Here is a 27,550-nt window from a genome sequence, read left to right as displayed (position 1 = left end):
GTACACATATACCGGTAATCATTACGATGGATTCCATACAAGTCCCATTAATAACTAATAGTAATTTATGTACGTACAAGGTTGCATGTAATAATTTTTCACCCTATATCTAATGCAATTCCCGCATTTTGTGTGCTGCTACCACAGCTACGAGGTCGTCCAGTGCCATCTCTGCAGCTAAGCTAGTTGAATAAATGGTTGAGCTAGGAAAGAAAGACGAAGGTTTCCATGTTTAATTACCATGTACCATTTGTGAATTAAGATTTCAAGACTTCCTTTCTATTGCCTAATTAAGTCACAAGTTGTCCCTTTTCTTATTTTTGCAATATTGTTCTTTCTGAGATTGCTTATGATCCCTGCGCTTATGATGTTATGTTTGTGAGAAACAATTGTGGTTTTGCAGCTAAACATTACTGTTCAATTTCGTTTTCGCCTTTAACTAATTGTTTTCTTTATCAAACATATCAAGTTGACTTGGCCTTCCGGTCTGATTTTAAGCCAGAACTACCAGTTTGAGATGATTGTGGTTTGAAACGGTTTGATATGGTTTTAATTTAGTTTTAAAAAATTACTAAAATATTAACATTTTATACATTATAAAATAGATTTACAATATATCACGTTTAGTTTTTCATATAAAAAATTAAAAGGAGCCGATATTTATTTTTTTTCAAAAAAAAAAAAATCCTTGAATCGGACGAATTCCAGTTCAATATCCATTCCAGATCAGATTCAAAAAAGAAACGAAAACAAGAATCGACTCTCTACATTCCGATTCTTGGCCAATTTATGAAGTGCACAGCTCGAACCGGCCAGGTCTAGTCTAAAACTTGGAAAAGAAAGAAGGCTGAATCTTTCTTGTGGTCCTACTTAAAACAGTTTCTCAGGAATTCACTAGTAGCAGTGCCAGAGAAATTATTCAAGGAAGATGAAATTGAAATTGAAATTGCTAACAAAACACAAAGCTCATAAAAAATTTTCTACTTATTTGAAGAACATTAGATAATTTACAAGTGACTAATTTCCAGGTAGTGTTTATAACAAAAACCCAACATAAATTAGTTATTTCAAAGAAATCAAAATTGAGAAATGAAGATGATCAGTAATCTGAACCTAATTACCTAGAATTGGGTTCCTGCCTTCGTCGATGTCGATGAGGAGGACATTCTCAGGATCTGAGCCGCTTGGTCCCTCGTCATACAGGGTGGGAAGATATGCCTTGTATGCTGGCAGGTAACGAGAAACAAAATCTCTAACCTGCAACAGATATCCCAAAATGGTTCTATTTTCAGAAACAAATTTGTGTTTACCCATGTTAAAAGTTGCATATCTTGGATAAATAAGAAGGATAAATTACAAATTACTCTCAGATGTATGTCAAAAACCTCGTGTTAGTCCTCGCATTCCTTTTAAGAAAATTTTAGTTTGTAAAACAGATTAACCCTTTCTGTACAAATTAATGCAATTTAATCCATTAAATTTTATTTTATTAATGAAATAGTCTCTACAATTAAATCTTACACCTAAGAAATTATTTATTTTATATCTAAAAAATTATATATTTAATAAGGCATTTAATTTCTTTATAATTATAATTGTTCAAATATAAAATAAAGCTTATAATTATGGAAATCTAAAAGCTTATAATCTTTTAAATATAAATTTGGAATAAATATGTTTTTACAATTATACATCCAAATTTTGAATCAAGTATAAAAACATACACAAGAAATTTAATTTTTCATTTAAAATAATATATAAAATAATTTTTTAATTAATTTAAATGAAATTTTAATTTAAAAATATAATTTTTAAGAATATTTATATTTTAATAACTTTAAATGATTTATGTATGAGTCTATATTGTCAAAATAAATTATTTTTTATCATAAAGGAATAAAAATATTTTTTCTTGACAAATAAGCTGAAAGGACCCACTAATAAGCTAATTTTAGTAAGGATTAATTCGTAATTCACCCAAAATCATATAGACAAGCTACGCATACCTCCTCGTCAGTCATCCCAGGATTGCCTGCCTCCCTCATGGCAATCTCTGCCTACAAAATCCACAACTTTGGTCACAGGCTAAACTTTGGATATGATTTGATGGTTACTCTTGAAGTAAATATTTTATAAACCTGTAAACGCCACTGGTAGACATAACTGGGATCCTGAATCTTGATGACTATCCATGCATTTATAAACTTGTCCCATGCATCATAATAGGCTTCAAGGTTCTTGTTCACAGTCTCCAGCTGCAAAATAAACATATTGGAATCCCATAAAAAGAAAAATGAATCTGAAGGAGAAACCTCGGGTAAGAAAATTCATAAGAGTTTCCACCTGTGGATCCACGGCTCGGACGACTTCTGTTGGAACAGGTTTAAAGCCAAGCATCCAGCCTTCAAAAAGAATCACCTAAAGGTCATAAAAAGCACATATAGAATTTATTAATACAGGGGAAATGAATATTTAATAAATATTTTGTATGATATAAAAATAAAGACAGATATAATCATGCTGATATTGAGTTCAGCTTATGGATCCAAACCTACATGATGCTATTATGTTGGACTGCTCATATAATTACGCCCAAGTTCTAACATTACGGCAATTATAATAAACATCTATTTGACATAACTAAGACGCTGTATATGCTAACTGCCTTTGTTTAGACCAGCAAAAACTCATGCTGAACTAAACTGAATGTGCCTATTCTTGCCAGCTACAAATGGAAGACTTCCTTACTGTTAATGGACCTTCAATCTCTGGCCACAGTGAAGGATCAGCTCTGTCACCTCTCCCACTGTATGCAGACTGCAAAGAAGAGCAAGATTCATTTGAAGTTATGATCAAAATTGTCGAGAAATAAGAAAAAGAGAAGACTAAAGATGTGCTTACTTTATCATATCGTGGTAGCTTCATCTTTATACCTGAAAACTTGAATTGAAAATAAATTCAAAAATATGACAAGCACAAAAAGCAAATGAAGATAATTGAAAAAATTCTTACCTTCTTTTGTCAGTTTTTTTAAACCGGTTAGGGTTTCAATGGAGAATGAAAGATCATGGCTCCCAGCATTTCCGCGGAACTGGTACGCAAGAAAATTATAAACGAAATGAGAAAAAAAAAAATTATTCTTTTTGCCTCAGCTTTTTGCTGCATTATAAATATCTTGTTAACTTCTTTTATTTATCAAATATTAAAGCATTTGCTGATTGCTACCTCTAAAAGCGCATTTCCTGGATTTGCTTCTCTCAGTTTAGCCTGCCATTGATGTAAATTTGTATCAGCAACTATGAAATAATGATAATGATAATAAAAATAAGGGATAATGGCAAAAAAATTCTGAACTACTAGTGTTTTAACAAATATAACCAAATTATAAAAATTAACTAATATACCATAACAAAAATTAATTTATATCCTACCATTAAGTTTGACCATTAAATTTAACAAAAATGCCACGATATCATCCTAGTCAGCACCCAAAATTAATATTTTAATATATCTGATAATTGTTAAAAAAACTCCAAACTTTATCAATTTAACAATTATATCCTAAACTTTTTTTTAAAAAAATATACCCCAAATCAATATTTCAATTTTGTTTGATTTTAATTTTGATTTGGTTTATTTATAATTTTGGACAATATATTTTTAAGACCCATTTTCAATTTTTTATACATCCACAGGTGTAACTTTTTGTATAGTTATAGGTCGATAATATTAACTACTCTACTAAATTAAGAATCACGATTCTCTCAACTTAAAAAATTAATTATATTAATAATATATTTAATGGATAAATTCATTATATAATATATAAAATATAGTCATAAATTAAATTTACTTTGCCATTTTCGATTAATTAGACTGATTGTTGACTTTTAATTTTATTAAAATAGATATAATAAGTATAATTAATTTTCAAGAATTGTGATTCTTAATTTACTAGTAATATTATTAGCACAACACTTATAACTAATAATTATGCAAAAAATTGCACTTATCGATGCAAGAAAAGATAAGAAAATAAGTTATTGACTCCTAGAAATGTGTCATCTAAAATTATAAGCAAGTCGAATCAAAATGTCAAATCAAATAACTGATTTGGGGTATATTTGTTTAAAAAAAACGTTGAGGATATAATTGTTAAAATTGATAAAGTTTGAAATTTTTTTGATAATTATATATTTAGATTATATTAAAATATTAATTTTTGTTACTGATTAGGATGATGACATGTCATTTCCGTTAAATCTAAACTTAACGGTAGGATATAAATATATTTAGTTAATTAGTTTATGGTATATTATTTAATTTTTATATTTTTTTTTTTTGCCATTATCCCTGAAAATAATAATAATATCAACAGTAATAAAAATAAGAAGAAGAAAATGACAAAAGTAACTAAGTATTACCTGGCCCTCTGCTGTCCAGTAAAAATCATCTATTGATAATGTTGCAGAATTCCTGAGAGGAAAAGATATGTATAACACTTTTAACAATTAGAGTTTCACAACCAACAATTGGAAAATTACTCGTAGATACAGTATTAAATCGTAGTATTCACCTGCCAGTTTTTTTGAAGAGATAATCAAGAGCAAAGACAAGAGTGGTCTTTCCACAACCTTGGGGTGCACTAAAACCAACCTAAAGTAGGCCATGTAGTAGCATCATATGGTTAAATAACAGCATGAAATAGAATTTATGCAAAGTGGCATAATCCAATATGTAGAATTCATATTACACATTTACCACTAAAGGAGGTATTTCTTCTCCATCTTTAAACTGAGACACATGCTTGGAAATCTTATCTTCAATCCATAAGAACACCGGTATGTAATAATGATAAATCCTCGCCTTTTGAGGAACTGTAAGGTACAATTCATTGAGCTGAAACAATCGGCACAAGTGCGAACCATATTCTAACCACTTGTCTATGGAGTCAGCAATCATGTCAGAAGTCAATCCCAACTTGCTTAGGAGAGGACCTGAGCAGATAAATTCGTAAAGATCTTGCACAGCAGAAACTTGTGCAGGTGTTGTAGGAAACACCGAATGTAGACGGTCCTGCATCCTTGTTTTAAAAGTTGAGTTTTGTTTCTTGGAATTGTCTTGGATCCATAAATGTTCACTGCCTGCTAAAAGCATTAGGAAGAACATTACAGTGATGTAATTTTTACATCCAGGATGTACCCTGTCAAAATATTAGCCAAGAAAAAGAAAACAGAATCCATTTTCACAAGAAGCTGAATGGTTCCACATTGTAAATAGTTGGAAAATGCCATTCGCCAGTTGTACTACCAACAGACTCACTATTCAAATACATATGCTAATAGCTACACCAACATCCAATATGGGGTACCAAAATTCTGCTTCTATTTCCTTTTACCAATCACACTGCTAATAAAAGAAGGGACAAGAAAACAGTGATACTTTATTTTTGCAACCTTGTACATTGATAATATAACTTGTCTCAACAACCACATATTCGGTGTGGACCAAAATCAAACACTTTTTAGGCATGAAGATATCTTCTCATATACTGTAGCATCATATGCTATTAAATATAAGCAATATAACTAAGATTCCCTAATTTGTTTCAAGAAACTAATAATTCCCTAATTTTTTTCAAGAAACTAACAGTTCAGAGACCAACGATGCCCTTTTAATTTTTTTCAGTTTAAACAAGAAAAAAACAAAAAGAGACAAGCTGAGCGGTTAAGTAAACAAGGAAACAAGCTACGAAAGACAACATGAGATACAAAAATTCACAGATATGAATGAAATTAAAAAAATATGAGAAAAAAGTAAGCGAAATTGAATCAAAGATAAGAAATTTACCTGGTTGAGAGGAATAGATAGGGAATTGAGGGAGCTTAGAAGATGGGTAATTTGAAAAGAATTTGGATTTGGGTTGCGTAGAGAAAGAAGAAAGAACAGGGAATTGATGAGAACAAGGCAGAGAATGGAATTTAAAATTGTGATAATTATTATTAAAATTAAGAATATGATTATTAAAACAATCTGCATAAGATAAACATTTAGGTGGCAACTGAGATACGATACTGAGGGCCGCCATTCTCACCCCCCCCTTCACCACCTTTCTCTGTCTCTGTGTTTTTTTCCTCCCTCTTTTCTCGACTAAAAGCTGCAACTCTGCAACAGATGCAGCAATAGATTTTTTTTTCTCTAGCATTTGAAACGCCTAAAAAATTGCCACGTGGCTTATCACATGAATTTCTAGTGCCACTCCGCTATCAGAATAAGGTCGTGGTTTTCATTTTTTTCATCTTTTGTTTATCAGATTTCCATATTTTTTTTTTATCAGAAATTCAAAAATAAATTCAAATTTATTTAAGCTAACTTTTATTTTTCATTTATTTTTTCTCTTCGCTCTCTAACTCCGATGACATTTCATAATTTTTAAAATTATTTTTAAATTGATCTATTAAACAATATTTATTTTTTTATAATATTTAAAAATAAAAAAATAAAATTTAAAATTTAAGGACTAAATCTACGAGTACGAATCATCGTTAATATGTAATAGAATGTTTCTTTTTGGATAAATTCATGAAAACTGATTTTATAATCATTAAAGCTAATATTTATTTGAAAATGTATATAAAAAATAATAAATACATAAATTTAAACATAAACATTTAAGTGAACACGTTAAACTCAATCAAATAGAAAATTGAGTTTACAATAATTGCACTATTCTGTGATTTTCTATAAAATCCTTGTTATTTTTTGTATGTTGTGATTCCTTCTACTAAACTACTTGTTTCCAGTATAAGACGACATGTCGTTTGGAAAACATCTCCTGGATAAGCAATATCAATAAACAGAATTCTTGAAGGACTTAAAACCACACAATACATACTTGTCGTAATGGTCAAGTAAGATTCAGTCAATATTTGTGAAATTAGCTCGCTCATTTGATGCTTAATTAACCAGGTCAATGCAGAAAATAATGATTGATAATCAACTTTGAAAAGTAGCTAAGATTCATTTACTTATTTAGATCGGATTCAGATGAATACTGTGTAAAATCACGTGAATTCATATGAAATCCCATGTATTTACTAACAATGCTAGTTTGGGAGTTGATCAAAACTCTTTGAAGTTCTCTTGGAGCACATACAGTTTATAATTAAATTCTGGTTCGAAGACCAGTGGCTTATGATAAGAACACAAATAATTTAAGCTAGCTGATTTGATTCTAACACGGCAGCATTTTCTGTAAGAAGTTCAATAAGCAAAACAACCTCCACTGGTGCAAGAATAGACAAGAAATGTTACAACACAATTACTTCTTCTGGGCCAAATGCTGCCGCAGTTACATTCAACTGGTTACATTCTGTGTCTGAAATTTTTACAATCTAACAAAAAATTTTCTGGTGACTGACGTGCCAAGAACATTGCTACTAGTTGTTACATCAGAACTCTAGCTTAGTGGCATCACAACCCTATTCTCAGATACAACTTTACAACCACAGATCAGAAGGTACCAAAACCGATAAAAGTTGCAACAACCTATAAACAAAGTTTTAGGAGTGGGAACGAATAAAGATCAGAAAGTTTATATAAATAAGGAAAGGGGTTCTGATTAGATATCAGGTACAACCTCAAGAAGGAAATTATGGTCTGAAGGGAACTTTGGTTTGAGAAGCAATCATGTCAGCAACTTCTTATAACGTACATCAAGTGAACTTATCTTTAGAATAATGTGTCGAGCAGTTTCGGAGAAGACAGAGCTGCCACAGTTTTGAACTGCAATGAGAGCACAGCTTTGTTTAAGGGTAATAATCAAGAACCGCATTTGATGCTCCAGTAATGAAGGCTTAGCTATCAGAACTGCAATTAAATTAATCACTTCAATAGTATTCTGTTATTGTTTATACCTTTTCCTGCCTATACTTCATGCTTATAGCTCTCAGAGGACACCCATTGGTATTCAATTGTAGGTCTTGTAATGCAAAAACTGTAGTTTTAATATCTGATGCCTTGTACGAAGTGTAGTGTTCTAGAGTTGAATTCTGAAAAAAAAAATTATTACAGAAAGTCAGGTTCGAAATGCAGCACATCGAGACCTATCTAGCAGGATAGATAATGGAAAGGACAATGCATACCCAAGGATGGATTGTCTGATCCAATGTCCATCTAGCCAGGAATACAGCTGATGCAGCAATGACCGAAGGAAGGAAATTCAAGAAATTGTAGTCAATCAATGTCAGTTCTGCTAGATAATCGGCCAAGTACTCCAGTTCATAACTAGGGCTCTGCAAATTTGAACTTGTGTGTGAAAATAAAATCTTTTTCTAGATTAAAAAGGCTTGTTAGAAAAGATATCGGCTGCTAAGTGAAGTAAATCAACTGCATTACCTTGTAAGAAGCCTGTGCTGCACGTAGGAATCTCCTGAAAACAAAAATTATCACAAGACGTTGCATTAACTATTTGAAGGAATTGAGGAGCTTTAATTATATAGTTGTGAAACATTAGATAAGCCAATACCTGAGATACGTTTTGGCCGTAGGAGCAAATATCTGAAAGCTAAAATATTTCAACACTAGAATCTCCATCTTTAACACCTGCAGTTTATTATGGTTGGAATGCACCATGATTTGCAATTGCGATGAGGAACACAAATGAATAGCACAACTAATATGACTGTATTTCATCCTCCAGATGTTCTCTTTTTTTTTTTTTCCTTTAAATGGTTAAATACTAAAAAATTGATGCCCAAACCTCAGGGATGCTATGTCCTAATTCTACATCTGCTTGAACCTATAAATCATCAGATTTTCTCATCTTCTGTCCATGTGCAGGGCAGGTTAATGGTTATGCAATGTCAATGAAAACACCCCAGTATGCATGGCTAGTGAATATTTCATATGTCTTAGTAGAGTAAATTACTTTTAAGAGCAAAAACTGAAACCAGAAATTCAGGAACAAAGAATTCAAAAGAAGCATTCCTGCCATGCATCGCTAGTGCACAAATGGTATAGACAAGTATCAGAAAAGGAAATTTTATAAATGAATACATGTTATAACTGAGTATTACAAAGAGAACTTTGATTACTAACAAACATGGCAATCAGCAGTTCAGAAAACATAGTCAGAATCCCAAGTTCAACTCATAGTAGGAACTGAGATCTTTTTTATTTTGTTTTATTTTATTTTATTTTTGCATATCGCATATTGCATTTTTTTGCATTTTGCCCATCTATGTTTGTCTAATGAGGTGTCAAGTAATGAAGCATTTACTTGAAGCATTTCAGCATGATCCCAAGAGTCCGTCCAATAACCCCAAATTAGCATATAACTTCTTAACTATGGACAAGATAACAACTCACATCAAGAATAAGAGCGTTACAATAAAATAAAGCATTGAAGACTAATTGGGTTTTTCAAGGGACGGAAAAGGTAAGGCTGAAATGGGGACTACATCTATTTTAGCAAGTATGCTTTCTAGTTAACCAAGAAACCATGACATACCTCCCCCTTTGTGTATGTGTTGTCGGTAATGAAGCAAAATTCTTCTACACGTGGTGCACAAATCTCTTCATATTTGCTTCACACATAAAGAGGAAAATTAATTTAAAATCTTAACATCTTATGAACCTAATACCATATGTAAAGAAAGCCATTTGACAACAAAACATAATGTATAGCAACTGTAAGTCTATATGAAAACAAAACCTAGTTTACTCTACCTAGACTTTGGAATTCTTTTTTTTATCTAAATATTTAGTACTTTGTTCAATACTAATTTTTCTTGCTTTTTGACTCTTCAATTTCATGTACAACTTAGACACACTCCATAAGTCGTTATGACATTTAGAATTGTGTTCAGGTTCTTTGTTACCCTTAAATGATCACTATGTAACAATTAGGCAATACTTCAAAGAAGCTAGTTGCCTCTCAAATTGTTGCCTGACAACATCAAGAGAAACACAGCAATATTGAGACTGAGGAGAAATTCTATGATACGCTGCTGTATGTGCAATAATTTTATTATAGCTATTGATAATAGTGAGTCCTAAGTAGGTCTCACTTATGATTAGTTGTCAACATCTTACAATTGAGATTAAGGCAGCCAAGCATATAGATTTAAAAATGAATTCAAAATAATCAATGCATATTTCTTCTTCTGGATTAATCATCAACTCAAAACAAGAATCCGAAATATTTCATTTGTTTGCAATTGTGATAAATTATCAATAATGCAGCAAATGAAACCATTGCTGTGAGACTTACGATGCAATCAGCATGCAGGTAATACCAAGTAGTTGAAGTCTGTTCCTTTCAATGTAATTTTGAGAAAGAAACTTGTCTATGAGATAGACTGTGAGGTAAAGTGTATCTGGCACCAACTTATATTCCTCAGACACCTGAAAATCAAGATTGAATTCACATGTCAAGTATTTCTTTTGAAAATCAGATTTCATGTTGAAATTGTAAGAGTTCAAGGATGTCAAATGATCTTCCAATGGGGCAGAATGATTGGACAGGAACTTAAATCTAGAGCACAACTCCTGATAATGCTTTATATGTGATAGTTATATTATGCACGAATATTTGACAGAACAATACATAATCAATTGAAGATCCAAACTGAAATTGTTGATGGTATTATGACTTTCTAAATAGTAACCAGTCGAAGTGAAGGCAATCTGCAAATAAAAAGGGAACATACAGTGGGTTGGATGTTAACTAAGTGCAATTGTAGACAGCAGGCTTAAAATTCTTAAAAGGTAAGATACAACTACATATTAGCTTCAAATTAATGCATTGCACAAACTGTAACTTCCCAAAGCTTTTTACTGTGTCAATTCTTAAGATGAAAACTTTCTTGTTTCCCATTGAAATATGAGCTGATACCACCAATATGTAAGACATTTTAGGAAGCAGAGACCACAAGTACACTTCAGTAAATATTTGACAGAGACAGACATTGCACTGAGAGGATCCAAATGAGTATAAATGATACCTTTCAGTGCAATAATCGTAAAGCATTGAGGTTTATCCTCATTTTATGCACAAAATAAATGATTAAAAAAATTTAAAAAAAAAAAACTATGACAGTACACAAACATTCAAAACAATACCCTGGTTTAAAAAAAAATTTTTTTTTGTCTCTACTCCCTAGTCCTGAGGAATATAGCTAAAATCTGGGAAGAATATTATCAGACAAATCCTAAGGAATGTAGATATCTCTACTAATTCCTGAAATTCAAGAATAAGAATGACCCACACTTTGTGGCAAGTCATGCAAAAAGTAAGCAGACAAAAAATGCCCTGTGTAGCTCCGTGTAAACACATAGGGCAGGGATTTGCTGGTGATGATTCCAGGCAAAAACACTAAAAGGTCATGCCTTCATTTTGAGGGACTAAAACTGGGTGACATCTTTTCTATAGCTTCTATATCCAAATGGAAGAAGCTGAAAAGATTGGATAATATTTTACCATAAAAAATCTTAGGAGAAATGAAAGAAATGAGAAAGAAAGACTTTGAACCTATAATACAAGCTCCTACCAGGTAAATCAAGTAAAGCTACAAACATGTGAGAATATAATAAAAAAAATCAGGAAAAAAGCAACTGATAGATGGTTGTCAGGATGTGTTGAAGGTGCAGGTGCCTTGTGGTTCAACTGGTAAAGTCTTGGACAATCATAGCACAAATATGGAACACATGCCCAACTTTACCAGGAAAGGAAAGTAAGAGGTTTAGGGAAAGAAGAGTGCACCAGTTTGTTTCCCCAAAGACCATTGGTCCCAAACAAAATATTGGGGAACCATAGAATGACAGCCTTGCACTAGACTACAACAGCAAAGTAAAAATTTTTAAGGAATGTTTCTTTGGTGTATCCAATAGCAGCAGCCAAGACCAAGATGAAGAAAAACATAAATTATTGCATTTGTATACTTAAATGAAAGATGGATATTCTCTGAGTTTACATGCCACTACGCTCTTGAGAAGGCAGTATCCAATTATGCATTAGAAGATTTTGAACTATACTGGATATTATATATTGACAGCAGAAAGATCCAGTGGCAACAGAAGGTTATTATTCTACTGAACATAATAACGAGAGGACAACAGTAGATACTAGCATGGAAAATGCCCTGACCTCCACAAGCCAATCAACCAGAATCCCACGCATGCTTTGAGTGATATCTCGCTGTACTGTTTCCATGTAAGTAGAATTTGGCCTTCGGAAAAGCTGCATAAACCAAGTAGTAAGCCAGAAGCCAACATCAGTATCTTTCAAAACAAAGGAGACAGATGATGAAGTATTCATTTTTATTTATCCGGATGAGGAGCACAAAATCCATGCCATGGTGCAATTGAAATGGGAATGGATGCTTCCACATATACTTTCTTAAGAAAGTTCTTGTACAAAGATGAGTGCTTTTGCATTCTCATAGAAAAGGTTAACATTAGAAAAATGAAACAGAAGTTGAAGAACAAATAAAGAAAACTTTTATTGATAAAGAGTGGTAATATGTGGCACAGACCTCAGCAACACGGAAGCTGTTATAGATGCCAGGAGCATAGAGGCTACAGAGTTGAGGATCCTTGTGATCACAATCAATGTCTGTAAAGTCTGGATCACTTGATATCATCCCACTTTCAATAAGGCCAGGTTTCTCCACTTAAAGATTTTTAAAAATTAAATGTCAATACTTATTTCATGCAACTGCACAAGAAGAAAACTAGGGGAATATATATTTAAACAACTAGTTCCTTCTGATAAAGCTGTGGCTTACAACATTATTATATCGAACTTGAAGAATCCTTACACAGTTCTCAATGATGCAAAATGCATTTGACATCTTAAATTCATGGAAACATGCTGAAGGCTAAACCCAAAGAACATCATCATATAATCTCATGAAGACAGTTTTCTCAATATCATTTGCTCTTCTGCAGTCAGTCTTTTGTGTATAACTTTCCTAAAGATCGCTAGGTTGACACAGTGGCAGACACTGTATGTTGAAGATAAAGGAGTTGGACCTAGGTTGACACAGTGGCAGACACTGTATGTTGAAGATAAAGGAGTTGAAAGGTCCAAACTTTGCCAACAGGCATACAAAGTTCATAAGGCACACCATATAATTCTAGTCTTTGTTGTTAGCATTATTTGATTTCTCATCCTTTTAATAAATAATTGAATTATTCTCGTAAGTCTCCTACTTTTAGACCTTAATTTCCAAAAGAAATATGCAATGAAATGTAAGTTTTATTCCCCCAAAAATTGTACATGCCTAATACACTAATGCTTAAATAATTGACAGAATTATGCAATTTCATAATGCATAAAGGAGGAAACAATCCAAATTATTGCAGAACTTCATCAGTGAAGTAGACTTCACCCTCCACATAACCATTTTGAGCTCTTTATTCAATAGCTACTCCTAAGTTAGATAATCACAGATAACAGGTGTTTTCACTACTATCAAGACTTTATGCGTCTCATAAATGTAAGAAATGCAATGGAAACAAACAAAGAACACTTCTTATAAAAAAAAAGTCTCATTAATATGTTAATAATATCTTCAACCAGGATGTGGTGAATGTTACACCATGATGCAGTTTTTTTCTTCTCTCCCTATTGGCATTATACCTATGTTTAGAACATAGTTACTGCCATTGATGTTGTCATGTACGGAGAGAAGTGAAAACTTAAGAGAAGCAAACCTTTCTTCAGAGAACTGCTGGGTTGTGATGGAATTGTGGATTGTTCTGGAAGCCAGTGGTTACTTGTGCCAAACTCACTTATGTCACTTTGCTGAGAATGCACATCCTTCTCAAAAGTAGTTGAACAAGTAACTTCTGATTTAGGCTCTACTTTTAGGGTTTCTTGAACAGTTTTACTCTTTGGCTTGGCTTGAAGATGTGGGACTTCTACAGCAAGTGAAGGAGCCACTTTGGACACATTGAGCTGACTCTTTTTTGCCTGCTTTCCATTCTTAGCCTGGAACCAATGAATTAGAGGAGAAAATTTCAGATTCTTGAATTGGGGAGATTGAAAAGCATTCTGTGATAGTGGAATGGGAGTAAAAGATGAAATCTTTGAATAAAATGTAACTTTTACGGTATAAAGAAGGTCAATTTTATATTTAAACAATCCTGTATATAAACTATAATAGTAGAGAACACTGTTGGGGTAAAAATCATACATTTGATCAGAATATTTAATGAAATTTAAGCAGGCAACTCAGTCATATAAAAAGCCTACATATGAATTTGTTTTTCTTTGTAGCATTCATGGTTGAAATTACCACATAAAAAAAATATTACTATCAATACAAAAGAAGTGCAACACATGAACCTGAATTCTAGTTGCATTGAAACAACTCCTATATGAATTCTCACAACAAACATTTGTGACATCCTGAAGCACTGCTCTCTTCTTAGGCTTATTGCCTGCATTATCAGGTGCAATGGTGTTGTTCTCATCCAAGGCTGCTCTTTTTGATTTTGCTCGTGAAATATGCTTCTGACCTAGTTGTGCAGATGCCCTCAAAGAGGGCATCCTGCCAGATGCACACAAGGCGGCTGCACGTGAACGTGTTATTCGACCACTAATATCTCCAACATTAGTAGGAAGCACATTTTCCTTCTTCATATTTACAAGCCTTAGACAAGAACAACATAAATCATTACACTCAATTTGGGTAAGCAGCCTGCAATAACATGATCAAATCAGTGTAGGCAATAAGAATATTACAATCCAAGAAAATCTTCAGGTGTATAAGGTATGATATGAGCCAAAGCAACACCATTGATCTTCAAAAGAATAGATGAGGGTATAAGTTCTTCTAATGAAACACCATAAGATAAGATTTCATACACTTTATGTGAGAAATGAGCATATAAATCAAATTTTGTACCAGGAAATTTCTATGTCAAGTTATACTCTGAGAGTAGACAAAAGCTGCTGTTTTATGCATTTGTAGATCTCTAACATCTCAGGTCAAATTGTAAACATATGTTTTTGTTCTTTTGTCTTTGGGACTAGGAAAACTATAATGCACAAAAGATCATAAAGTTACTGGATCTTCACAGATCAACTTAACATGATATTCCCATTTGCTTTTTACAAATCTTCAGTGAGAAGATCATCAAATCACTCCAATGTCAAGGGTAAAGTACATTTTGAAAATTGATATTGTATTCAAAAGTTTCGTTCTTCTTGAAAATTTCCCTCTCGAGGTAAGGATATCCACAAAAAAGTACAATTAAACAAATTTGAAATGTACGCAACAAGACACAGAGTCAATAAAATTCATGTACAGAACGCATATATGTGGGAAATAAATTTTGCTGTGAACATGAAAACATAGAGAGAGAGAGAGGGGGGGGGGGGGAACTTTTTTCCTTAAAATATAAAATGAATTAAAATTTTGAATCATGAAAAAACAAAAGTTTGATCCCAAACTTCAAGATTTCCCACTTGTAGCCTCAAATGCGAAACAATTTCGAATTTATATTGATAAGAAAAAAAAATCTTTGGTATTAGCTTCTTCTTCGCATTTCTGTGAGACAATGCTGCTTCGAAAATAAACACAAGTTCTTCCCTGAGTCCGAATAAAACTTTAAAAATTTTAACAAGAAAAAGCAAAATTTGTATTTCTTTCACACTTCCACATCTTCCAAGCAACCAAACAGGATACATCCGATAAAGTAACCAAACTAACTGCACCACAGAACCCATCTTCTTTAAAACCCAATGTCCAAAACCTTTAGAATTTGGCAGATTAGAAAGAACCCAATAAACAAAAGTCGATCTACAGACAATAAAATGTAAAGAACTCAAAACACAAACACATAGAAGACACGCACATTCAGTCATGAATATGCATACAAGGAAAAGTGTGTGTATATAAGATACAAATGGACCTGAATCTGCCTTCTAAACTTCGCAATGCAGAGTCTGAGAGAGCTCTAAGAAAGAGATGAAAGAAAGTGTTGCAATTTCAAAGAGAGGCAGATAGAGAGAGATAGAGAGAGACTCACCAGTGGGAGAGAGAGAGAGAGAGAGAGAGAGAGAGAGAGAGAGGAGAAAGAGTGAGCGGGCTAGTGTTGGGGTTTAAACCAGAGAAAAAGAAAATGAAAATTAGAGAATTATTTTAAGTATAATAATATTAAAAAAGACGACGTTGACCGTTTGACTTATTAGTAGTATTAATTTTGAATTAATTGAGATTTAAGTGTGATTTTTCTCACGCTGGAGTGAAGTGGAATCTGGATCGCTAGATCACGAGCTCACACGACTTAGATCTAGATCATTTTGAGACTTCATGAAAGTACGGTCTTAACCCTCATATTTGTTTGTTATTACTTGAGAATGGGTTGACTTATTGGTTATTTGTTTCTGGCTTGGAGGATGGTTTAGGCATTTGGATTTTCAGGTTGGATTTGTTTCGAGAGAGTTGTAAATATGTGACTGTAATGCAATTGCCTTTATCTTTTCAAGTTATTTTATTACTTTTTCTCAAATAAAATTTGGATAAATCAATAAATTTTTTAAAAATTTAAGAAATCGATAATAGTTTTTTTTTAAATATAAAAACTAAATTATTAAATTTTAAAAATAAAAAAATATGTGTTCATAAATATAAAATAATTTTGTTTAAATTTTTAATTTACAATATATTTTAAAATTTTTAGATGAAAATTTTAAATATGGTTGTTGAGAGGAATAAAATAAAGAGTTAGAAGAGAGAGGGAATATATAAATATAATAATTAAAGTCCGATTGTTTGAAATTTTTTAAAATCAAACTTAACAAACTTTCCTTTTGAAATGCAACGGTTAATTATTCTTATTATAATAATTAACACGTGATCTTGCAGCTTTATTACATCTTAATTATCTGCTTGATGACCTGGACCCCACATGACGGGTAACTACTGGTTGCGAGTTTGCTGCTGTGCTTTCTTGTTTCCTTTTATTTTTATTAATAATTATTTCAGTTGGATTTATTCTCCAAATTTTATTTGTTTTTTACACTTTAATCTCAGTTTAATTGGGTTTTGAATATTTTAATTATAGTTTATTTTGATTTTTAGTTTTTATTTGAAATTTCTTTTTAAAAAAAATTATTTGACATTAATTTTAATTTTTTAATAGTACATTTAAATCGACCGGTGAATCGAAATTAATTCAAAAATTTATTGTGAACTCCATATTAGCCTTAGTATAATTATTTTTTTATAATAAATTTTTTTAAAATTCTAAATAGTAAAAATGACTTACAATTATTCAATAAAAATAAAAACTTAAAAATTCAATAATCTGAACCAGATCTATGAACATTAGGAATTAAAAATTAAGAAAATTGAAGAATTTGAATGTCAAAAACTGAAAATTGAAAAAAAAAACACTAAAATGATTTGGATTTTTGTTCTTTTAATATGGCTTTCTCGGTCGGTACTTTGTAGATTGAACTTTTTTTAAAAAAAATAATAAATAATTTGAAAAAAAAAAAGATGAAGAAGAGTTAATTTAATAAATATTAATTTTACTATCAACCATAGATAAAATTTTATTTGGACGATTCAGAAAAAATAAAATAAATCTGGGTCATCAAATATAATTTCAATTTGATTCAAATTAAAGATGTAATTGAAAAAGTTTTTGTTAGCGAGAAAAATAAAAGTGAAAAAAGTAATTAAAAAAATAGTTAAATCCGTTGTATAAAGAGTTTAATCCGCGTAGTTAAAAACATATCACTTGATCTCAAACTCTCAATTTTCATTTTCATTTTATTGTTTCATTATTTCTAATTAAATTATAAATATATTTAATATAAAAATAAGTAACAATAGATAAAAAAGGAAAAGTCGAATAATATTAATGAATAAATAAAAATATAATAAATTTGATTCATTAAGACTAAGTTTAAGTCCTTGAGTTTGATTCTCAATCATATTTTTCTAAGACACTTAATTTGCTTGATTAAAAATATCTCACTTGAATTGGAATTTTAGAATTCGATTTTCATTCTTATTATTTTTAAATAGATCGTAAATAATATTTAATATAATAAATAAAATGGTAAATAAAAAATTTATTAGCTTTTTTAAGAAATAAAACATGTATTCTATTTTAAGAAAAATATTTTTTTAATTATTTAAGTTGTTCTTCTCCTTATATTAATTTATCATAATTCCATGTTTATCTCTTTAGGTTGAATCAATGTTTTTATTTTTTATAATGAAAATAATATTAGTGCTTTGCTATTTGTTTTGAAAAAATATTTATATCTTATATTTTAAAAATGATATTTGTTTTATTTTACGTGTTTATGCTATTTTCGAAGATAATGGGAGGGTTGAAATATTACTCCTTTAATAAAGCTTTTTTCTCCGAGAGATATCAGAACTATTATTAGTATTTCTATTAGTGTTACTAGTAATTGATATTTCTTCTTATGGCATTTTAATAAAAGAGGTGTGCATATTTTGTGTGTATGGACTTGTTGGGAAGATCACCCTTTAATATGGGGTGAGTTGTGGATTAGTTTGTGCAATGTTTCGGTCCCTCCAAAAGTGAAGGATTTCTGTTAGAGAGTTTGTAGAAATATATTGCCTATAAATGATAATTTAAAGGTAAAGATGTGGATGTGGATGCTAGATATCTTTCGTACCATAAAAATGAAAGTGTCAATCATATATTATTGTATTGTTCTGTATCAAAAAAAGTTTGGAGGTTTGTGGAAGTAGGAGATTTGCAGACTAATGATAATTTTTTTAATTTTTTACTACAGATTTTGAAATCTCAAGATAAGGTTCAAAAAACTTTTGTAATGGTCTGTGTATAGAGATTATGATCAGTAAGGAACTCATTATTATGCACTAGGTGCAAAATTCAGCAGCTCACATTGTGAAAAACGTCATGCATTGTATATTGGATTGAAAAGTTGTTCAACGTGCTGGTGTTTTGCATGGAAATATAACAGTTACTTTATATTATGGCAGGAATTTGTTTTATTCCTCTAACCCTACTCGTGATTTTGAAGTCATTTCTCTCCAAATTTGTGCGTCAACTTCAAACTTGGACAATTTCAGTTGGTTTTATCAAGTGATAGCTTTGTTTCAAGTTCAAGATTTTATTGGTTACAATTTTGTTGTAGAAAAATATGAGAGTATATTTCAACGGAGTGTTTTTTGATTTATCGAAAGGTAATAGTACACCGGTAATTGTTGAAATTTTAGCTATCCGTCACTGTTTGCTATTTGCGACATAATTTTTGTTTTTTAATAACTGCATTCTTATAAACTGTTTGCAAGTGATTCAAGTTTTTTAGTTTTCACATTTAGACATTTCTGAACTTGATTTGATTTTGAATGATTATAAATTTTTATTAGACTCTAAAACTGATATTTCTATTAGATGTGTTCGTCGTCATGCCACTCTAACCGTTCATACTTTGGTTAGAGAATTTATTAGACATGATTGTCTATCTATTTGCGGTAATATTCCTATTTATTTGATAAAATTTTATTAATACAAATAATAATTTTACGTAAGAAAAAAATTAAACAAACTTTTTTATTTTTCATTCTCGAAGTACACTTCATCTTTTCTTTTTTAATTTTATAATCATTAATCCATTTATTAATGATGAAATTTACTAAAATTTAATTATAAATTTTCATCATAAAAACTATAGATCTCCCATCCACTCTTTCTCATATATTCCCTTCTTTGATTCCTTATTTATAAATCTAAACTTCTTTAATTTTTTTAATCTTCAATCCATCTTTAATTGAAAATAAACAACTAACAATAGTTATTCGCAACAAGTGAAATTTGTTATAATTAAAAATAAATATATTTTAATTAAAATTTATTAATTATGATAAAAGTAATAAGTGAAAATAATATGAATAGAAAAATAAAAATAAAATACATTTGAAAATCAAACATATTTCCATTTTTATTCAGAAGAAAAATGTGATCGTTTAAATTTTTATCGAAAAAAAAAAAGTGGAAAAAAATCATCGCTGAAAAAATAATCAAAATTTTAATAATGTCAAATGAAAAAATTATTAATTAAAAAAACAATCATTTTTTTTTTTTTAAATAGGGATTGGGGGAGTCGAACCTTAGACCTCTCAAGACTATAAGGATGCACTTTCCATGAGACTAAGTCTCGGAATGCAATATAACAATCATTTAAATCTTATAGTTTATATTGTTAAAAAATTTAACATAAAAATTTAAAAATTTAACGTTGTATTGTTTGCTTCTTAAGAACAAAATATATTCTAATGTTCTTTATATGCAATATTCATATTTTATAGTAAGATTAAAAAGTCTGAGTAAATTATGTAAAAATAGAATTTATATTGCTCTTTAATAATTTTAGTTATATATTTAAATTTGATAACAGTTGAATTTCACTATCTCGGTCTGAGATCTGGACCATTACGACAGTCTTTACCTGAAAGCTTTTAAGTCCTCCGCATGAATTAGATCCAGCCCACTCGACCTTAAAATCAGATTATTTTTAAACCTCTCAAATTAGACCGGCCCAATCTTTTTGACCCTTAGCTCAGACCTCCCCTGAATTTCAGTCTTAATCTCACCTTTCAGCCCGGTCCAAAGAAAAAAAAGTAATCAGTCCATTCACTTGTGGGGACATGCGTGCTAGATGAATTAAATAGCCGTTACATATGAAACACAGAAATTTAATATTCTTCCCCTATATCAAGCTTATACAACACTTATAAAACTCCTTTTTTGGATCATCAAAATTCATAATTAATCTTTTATTAATTTTAATGAAAAATTTAACAGTAGTATTACCTTTTTTCCCCTCAAAGGAAAATCTTTCGTTACTTAATTTTCTACATTTTCTCTGCACAAAATCCAGGCAATTTTTTTTTCTCGTAATTAATGAGCTGATGCTGGAGTCTGTCAAGACTCGAATCTATTCAAATCTTATTCGATTCAAGCATGAATTTCTACTTTTTTTTTTTTTTCTCCTCTCCTTCCCTCCTTGAATCGAATCACACAAGAACCTCTCTCTCCCTCCGCGTTTCTTCTAACATCTACCGATTTTCTTGGTTCACCAGCGATTAGCGAATGCCGATGTTTTCAGTAGTCTGATCTGTTTTTGTCTTTTTACACTTATCAGTTATCATCTCTCCAATTCTCTCCAATCCCAGGTATTGAACTTCCCAAAACTGTTGTTTATTTCATCCCCAATTTGCTTTATTTGTCTCATTCTGTTTCCTCCATTATCTTTTCAAATTTTCTCAATTTCGAGGATTTGATATATTCATGTTTGAATATTTTCAAAAGGGTATACTGTGAAGTTGATTTCTGGGAAGTATAATGTGGGGGAGGAAGACAGGAAGTATTGTTCAGGCACATTGTTGATCCTCTGCTTCTGCTACTCTGTTCTTCTATGATAACGTAATTAATTGGAAAAAGAATTCAGAAAATTTTTTAGCGCGTTTCTAGGAGATTCTCGGCTAATTGTTTATACCTTTTCTCTAATTCCCAAAAAAACAAGCCAGTGATTGATTTACACTTCACGAGATCACGTTTGTGTCGCATACAGATAGAGATTAGGGTAAATTTTTTGTCTGGGTATTTTATAATGAAAGCGAAAAGAAGTTTTCTTCTTCTTTTAATAGTTGTGGTGGTTTTGGCAAGATAAGTCTATTGTTTCCTTTTCTCTTACTTCTTACTAAGAGAGCAAATTTTTTATTTCCACTGTGATTACCTTTTTTATATATATACACGTATATATATTCACACCCTTTGCTGGTCAACGTTCGAAGTGAAAGGGGACGAGCAAAATAAAGAACACTAAAAGGGAAAAAACATTTTAAAAAGTTGCACTCAATAGCGATCGTGCATTTTGCCCTTTCTGCTTGATTAGCATACAAGAAGAAACGAGGCGTGCCCGACTAATTTTATACCTTAATGGGATTGCACAACATGTAGTCTGCTTGAAGGGCGGTTGTTAAGTCTTGCCTAACTCGTCTGTTAACCTTAATAAGGAAAACTCATTGCTTTCTTCACCACATCATGCAAAAAGTTGTCAAATTTGGGTGGTAGCTTGAGGCTTTTTGACTGGTGGGTGAAGGAGAACTGGGTTAAACAGCTTATCTCCCAAATTTGCGAGAATTATTCTTGGTGGATTTTTTTGTTGAAGGTAAAACTGAGATGGGTTCCTACGGAAAGCTTGCCAAGAGGGCTTTGGAGACTGAGATGCCGGTCATGGTTCAGGTATTGATTGACAATCCATTTTGGGTTTCTGTATTGCGTTTGTTCTTGTCAAATACATAGACTTCGACAAAAAAAAAAAAAAAGATATAGACACACACTCTCATGCTGCTTATATATGTGTCTGCATTGGGAAAAGTATTTAAATAGCATATAGATGCTTTTGACTAGGAGAGTTGGAATTCATTATGCTGTCTGTGTTGCTTGGCGAAAGTTATAGATTGCGTGTATGGCGGGAGATTATGCATGTACATGTAGGCTATAGCTATATGAATATGATAAATAGTACATTGGGAATGAAGTGTTCTCATCATGTGTGCATATGGGAAAATGGTTGGCTTTGATGGTGAAAATATGGAATGCCTTTATTTTGCAGATACAGGAATTGGCCCGAGGAGCTAAAAATGCCATGTCTTTGGCCCAGGTTTTTTTTCCCTTTCACTTTTTCCAATACTATATTAATATTGTTGTTTTGTACTATGATATAAAGTAATTGAAAGATGAGAAGTGGATGGTTTCTGCTTTAGTTTCCAATGCTTAATCGTCAGTATATGTTTTGGTGTCTTGAATATTATAACTGTGAATACGGAGAATTGAGAATATTTCACATTCTTCTTTGAAAACAAGATTGTGTTTGCTGCACATAATGAAAGTGAAAGTTTGTATTCTTAATAGTAGGAAGAGTAAAGATGGTGCATTTTTTTTTTCCCTTTTTTTAGAATGCATCTGCAGAATAATGTCCTAAAATTTATGTGGGAACTTGTAAGCTTCAAAACTTGTTTTTACCATTCCCTTTCTTGGATTTGCTTAAATAGAAAGCACAAGTATGTGGGGCTTTTGAAAATTTCTTTTGAACCTTGGCATCTTGAAACATTTTTATAAAATCCATTTCCAAAATCTTAACTCAAACTCTAAAGCAAAATCATGATTGGTGGCTGTAGGTCACTTCCCCAAAATTCTCAACGTACTCGACATTGTCAGACTATCAAACTTAAGGTCATTCTGCTTGCTGTGTGTTTCTTTCTCTTCATTTATTTGCCTGAGACTAACAAATTTTATTGTGTCGGTCAAATTCTTTTGTCAAATTTATTGGAAAGGCGACTTTATATTTAGAACTTGGCATTGTTCTTAGACAATTGATAATAAGCAACCGGAATATGTTGGCTTTACTTGTCTTGGTTTTTTCTCATTTGTGACTTACCATGTAAAAGAAATTCTTTTCAGCTGATTGACTCTTGTTTTTTGGTTGAAATGTGCACTACTATAGGGTGTTGTTTACTGGCAACCACCCAAACAGGCATTAAAAAAGGTGAAAGAACTTGTATGGGAGCCATCAATTAGTCGTTATGGTGCTGATGAAGGTATCTCTGAACTCAGGGAGGCATTGACACTGAAGGTATGTCATTTAGAATTTTTAATATTTTTCCAATTGATGATTGATATTCTACTTGTGGTCATTGGTCCTAATGAGCCAAAGCACTGGGATACCTGGCTGGCTTAGACAGTTTCGTTATCTGTTCACCGCTGAATTTATTATTGATACTTCTTTAGTACTTATCAAGGATGCTGTTGTTTCTGTTTTATGGTCACTGCAAGTGCAAAGTCACACATTCTTTCAAATACTTCACCAACATCATTTCCCAGTTATTTTTTGTTCCTGGGCTTAAAACAGTATTCTTGAACATGTGCATTGCAAGTGGAAGGTTGTATTACATTAACCTTTTTTTTTTCTTTGCAGTTGCAAAAGGAAAATAAATTGTTGAAATCTTCAGTTATGGTTACTGCTGGTGCAAATCAGGTGATTAGCTGTGTTTTTGAGAATATGTGCTGTTTGTTCTCCCTCATAGTTAAAACAGAAATGAACAAGTATATTGGTTCTTAAGAAAAAGATATGGAAGTCAATGATGTCCCTTTTGCTTCTTGGATCCCTTCAACAACAATTAAGTTCCATATAAATCTTTTTATTGGGTTGTGAGAAAAAATAGTTATTTGTTTGTATTCCACGGCTAACCATCTTAATTCTCATGTGTTCTCTAAAAGTCTGATTTTTATCTACCTTGCTCGATTGCAGGCATTTGTGAATCTTGTCCTTGCGTTGTGTGATGCTGGGGATTCTGTAGTCATGTTTGCTCCGTACTATTTCAATGCATACATGTCCTTCCAGATGACAGGCGTCACTAATATTTTAGTGGGTCCTTGTAACCCAAATACACTTCACCCAGATGCAGGTGAAGCTTGATAAACTGCTAACTGCATAGCATTTGCACCTTTTTTATGTAGCAATATAGAGCATTATCCGCAAGGTTAACTGGTTATTTAAATTCAGATATTCTTTGGACGCAATCCAACCTAAAATTCATACTTTTCTTTTGTGATTGTGTAATTACCATTGAAGTCCAATTATTTTCGAAGTTCGGCTTTGGTGGATTTCTTTTAAATAAATACTAACACTTCATTTTGGAAGTGGTGACAACGAAGGGAATTGAAAAAACTAGAGGAGAATTTTTTGCCTTGGGCCCGCTAAAACCCTCTCAACTCAATTTGGGTGAAAACCATTGCAGTTACTCATTTTCTTTGAAAAAGATGAAGGACGTTATAGTATTTCAATCAAAAAAAGAAAATTCTCCAATTTCTACCCCCTTTTTCTTGGTTTCCCAAACAAAGGCTAATTGATGTCTGCCCTTGAAATCTATGACATCATATATCTGCTAACTAATGGGCTTATCTTCCTGCACTTTAAGTGGTAAATATTTTGATTTGTAATAATGAAAGTTAGTTATCTACTTCAAGATTTGTTCATGTCTCATTATCTTTTTAATCTTTATACCACTCCATGCTGACAAATCATATGGTTTCAGAGTGACGAGCAACCAATGGCACCATGCCATTGGTCTTTGACGTCCCTCGAGGCACGGCTCCATATTCAAAACTCAGGTTTTGAACTTGGAGGTCTCAGGTTCAAACCATTGGATAGGGATAGGGATTATGGGGAAGAGATGGATTACTCTTATAGAGCAAGCCAACCATTGGACCAGGAAGAAAAAACATACAGTTTGTGATAGCTTAAATAGGGAATATTGGAGATTGATGTGCATTTAACTGAAGTCGTTTGAAAGTGCTTTTTTCTTCCTGCCTTAATCTGTCTTTGGTTGGATTATTAGTTAATGTTGCTTTGGATTTCAGAATGGTTGGAAAGGACGCTATCAGAAACTAGACCAGTTCCAAAAGTTGTGACTGTCGTTAACCCTGGTAACCCAACCGGGACATATATTCCAGAGGCCCTCCTCAAGGTTTTCTTTCTCCCTCCTTCCCTCCTTCCCTCCCTCTTGCTTTGACTTTGCCTTCCCCTTCCTCACTTCTTACCTCTCTTTCAATTCTGTGTGCATGTGTGTGCGCGCTCTTCTTCTTTCATACATAAACACAAAAAGGCCTTACACATTTGTAGATACTGTGTTCTATCTACTCTTTTGAAATATTCTAAGTAGGACAATTCTTTGTATTGGGTAGAGGATTTCAGAGATATGCAGAGATGCTGGATCCTGGCTTATTGTAGACAATACATACGAGTAAGTCTTCCTTCTGTATTATAGATGTGTGATATATAATAGCTATTTTCATTTTTTTTTTCAGATATATCCTAATTAATTTCATTGGAGGAGAGAAGTTATTATGAACTACAAATTTATTCAAAATGCAACTCATTGATTCTGATTGAGAATTGGTTTATAATGTAACTCATTGGTGCATTGTTCGGAGAAGTTTAGTGACGCAGACAATGCTGTTCATTCAGGAATTACTCATGATTCGTGTCTCAAATTTATTTTAGTGGGAGATAATTGGTGTTTTCTGCATCATCTCAATTTTTTATAAGCAAGCATGCTTGCTCATGATTCTGTGTTTGAAGGGCAAAAGTAGAACATTTTGTTCTCTGAATAAGTAAGGATGCATATAAATTTATATGGCTATGATTTTTCTAAAAGTGGTGAATTGGGAAAAAAAAAAAAAGACAAAAGCAATTTGTCCTGATAGTTTAATAGTCATGGGCTCATCTTTCAGAAAAATGGCCATTAAAAACAAGTCCCAATTGGTGAGTTATTGAAAGGGTGGTTGCTCGGGGTGCAACATCGTGCTATCTGTTAAAGGTTCTTGCTGATATGCAAATCCATTTCACTTGAGGATAAAAAATATATGTTAATTGTCAGCCTAGGTGAAGAAGCTTATGGTGTCAATCAATTTATGGATGTTAACAACTTTCTTTGTAGGTATTTTATGTATGATGGTCTACAACATTCCTGTGTAGAAGGTGATCATGTTGTCAACATCTTTTCCTTCTCAAAAGCCTATGGGATGATGGGATGGCGGGTTGGATACGTAAGTAACACTCTATGTCTTCCGTGGTAATTATTAACAAGGGGTTATTTTTCATAAAATGTACACAAATTTGGCTGTATTTTGACTTGAATATTGAGTTATTCAGAATAAAATCAGCAATGACTTACTTTTTTTATTCTCCACCTTGTTGGCTATGTTTTTTTAAACAATTTAATGCTTCTAATATAGACCATGCGCCTGCAGATAGCATATCCATCAGAAGTGGAGGGTTTTGCAACTCAACTTCTTAAAATCCAGGACAATATACCAATATGTGCCTCATTACTTTCACAGTACCTTGCCCTCTACTCCTTAGAAATGGGACCGGAGTGGGTGACCGAGCGAGTGAAAGATCTCGTGAGAAACAGAGAAATTATTCTGGAAGCTCTCTCCCCTTTAGGAGAAGATGCTGTAAAAGGTGGAGAAGGTGCAATTTACCTGTGGGCAAAGCTCCCTGACAAATATCTTGATGATTTTAAAGTTGTTCGCTGGCTTGCTACGAGGCACGGGGTGGTTTTGATTCCGGGAGGAGCTTGTGGATGCCCAGGGCATATCAGGATCTCGTTCGGGGGCTTGGTAGAGGCGGACTGTAAAGCTGCTGCGGAGAGGCTGAGGAGAGGATTAGAAGAATTAGTGAACCATGGAATGATGGAGTAAAAGTGTTCTACAGCCCATTGAATATCAAAATGGGAAATCCAATCACCAGTTTGTTCAAGTTAACAATTGGTGCATTTGAATAACATGGAGGGTACCTAAGTGGTGAATTGTCTTGAACTAGAACAATGGTTCAGTAAATGACATTGTTAAGCTTTTTCCTGGAGATGCTTTCTGATACATATATGTTCACTGCATGCATAATACTTGTGTATATGGTAATAATTTTAGAAATAGTTAAAGCTAGAGCCAG

General features: G+C 32.2%; 3 protein-coding genes across 6 annotated transcripts; 1 reads left to right on the top strand and 2 right to left on the bottom strand.

Annotated features, from left to right (window-relative positions):
- Positions 1–966: 966 nt before the first annotated feature.
- LOC110612515 (D-glycerate 3-kinase, chloroplastic) lies at positions 967–6,185 on the bottom strand. Of its 2 annotated transcripts, none has more exons than XM_021753286.2 (12): positions 5,851–6,185; positions 4,762–5,147; positions 4,577–4,656; positions 4,425–4,476; positions 3,226–3,267; positions 3,013–3,091; positions 2,902–2,933; positions 2,749–2,817; positions 2,344–2,418; positions 2,139–2,255; positions 2,007–2,057; positions 967–1,257 (listed from the first exon to the last, which is right to left on the bottom strand). In XM_021753286.2, exons 1-12 carry the CDS (start codon positions 6,086–6,088, stop codon positions 1,114–1,116), a joined length of 1,365 nt encoding a protein of 454 aa, XP_021608978.1. In that variant the 5' UTR covers positions 6,089–6,185; the 3' UTR covers positions 967–1,113. The 2 variants fall into 2 exon arrangements, with proteins under 2 accessions (XP_021608978.1, XP_021608979.1); XM_021753287.2 differs by having other exon boundaries at positions 4,762–5,144; positions 5,851–6,184.
- A 1,082-nt stretch (positions 6,186–7,267) lies between these two features.
- On the bottom strand, positions 7,268–16,113 carry LOC110613038 (cyclin-A2-4). Of its 2 annotated transcripts, none has more exons than XM_021753949.2 (12): positions 16,042–16,113; positions 14,354–14,708; positions 13,720–13,996; positions 12,537–12,673; positions 12,149–12,241; positions 10,274–10,407; positions 9,512–9,587; positions 8,528–8,604; positions 8,398–8,431; positions 8,145–8,294; positions 7,917–8,051; positions 7,268–7,785 (listed from the first exon to the last, which is right to left on the bottom strand). In XM_021753949.2, the coding sequence occupies exons 2-12, from the start codon at positions 14,648–14,650 to the stop codon at positions 7,732–7,734; spliced, it is 1,464 nt and encodes a 487-aa protein (XP_021609641.1). In that variant the 5' UTR covers positions 14,651–14,708; positions 16,042–16,113; the 3' UTR covers positions 7,268–7,731. The 2 variants fall into 2 exon arrangements, with proteins under 2 accessions (XP_021609641.1, XP_021609640.1); XM_021753948.2 differs by having other exon boundaries at positions 15,925–16,061.
- Positions 16,114–20,871: 4,758 nt separating this feature from the next.
- Positions 20,872–27,463, top strand: LOC110613010 (aromatic aminotransferase ISS1). 2 transcript variants are annotated; one of them, XM_021753910.2, is made up of 10 exons: positions 20,872–21,203; positions 22,202–22,275; positions 22,649–22,696; positions 23,540–23,668; positions 24,011–24,070; positions 24,344–24,500; positions 25,456–25,562; positions 25,780–25,838; positions 26,535–26,643; positions 26,848–27,463. In XM_021753910.2, exons 2-10 carry the CDS (start codon positions 22,213–22,215, stop codon positions 27,298–27,300), a joined length of 1,185 nt encoding a protein of 394 aa, XP_021609602.1. In that variant the 5' UTR covers positions 20,872–21,203; positions 22,202–22,212; the 3' UTR covers positions 27,301–27,463. The 2 variants fall into 2 exon arrangements, with proteins under 2 accessions (XP_021609602.1, XP_043811665.1); XM_043955730.1 differs by lacking the exons at positions 20,872–21,203; positions 22,202–22,275; positions 22,649–22,696 and adding an exon at positions 22,806–23,268.
- The last annotated feature ends 87 nt before the right edge of the window (positions 27,464–27,550 follow it).

The sequence above is a fragment of the Manihot esculenta genome, chromosome 4, assembly GCF_001659605.2.
Source record: "Manihot esculenta cultivar AM560-2 chromosome 4, M.esculenta_v8, whole genome shotgun sequence".
NCBI lineage: Eukaryota > Viridiplantae > Streptophyta > Magnoliopsida > Malpighiales > Euphorbiaceae > Manihot > Manihot esculenta.
The sequence above is the reverse complement of the archived record's forward strand: the minus strand, read 5'-3'. Positions and strand labels throughout refer to the sequence as shown.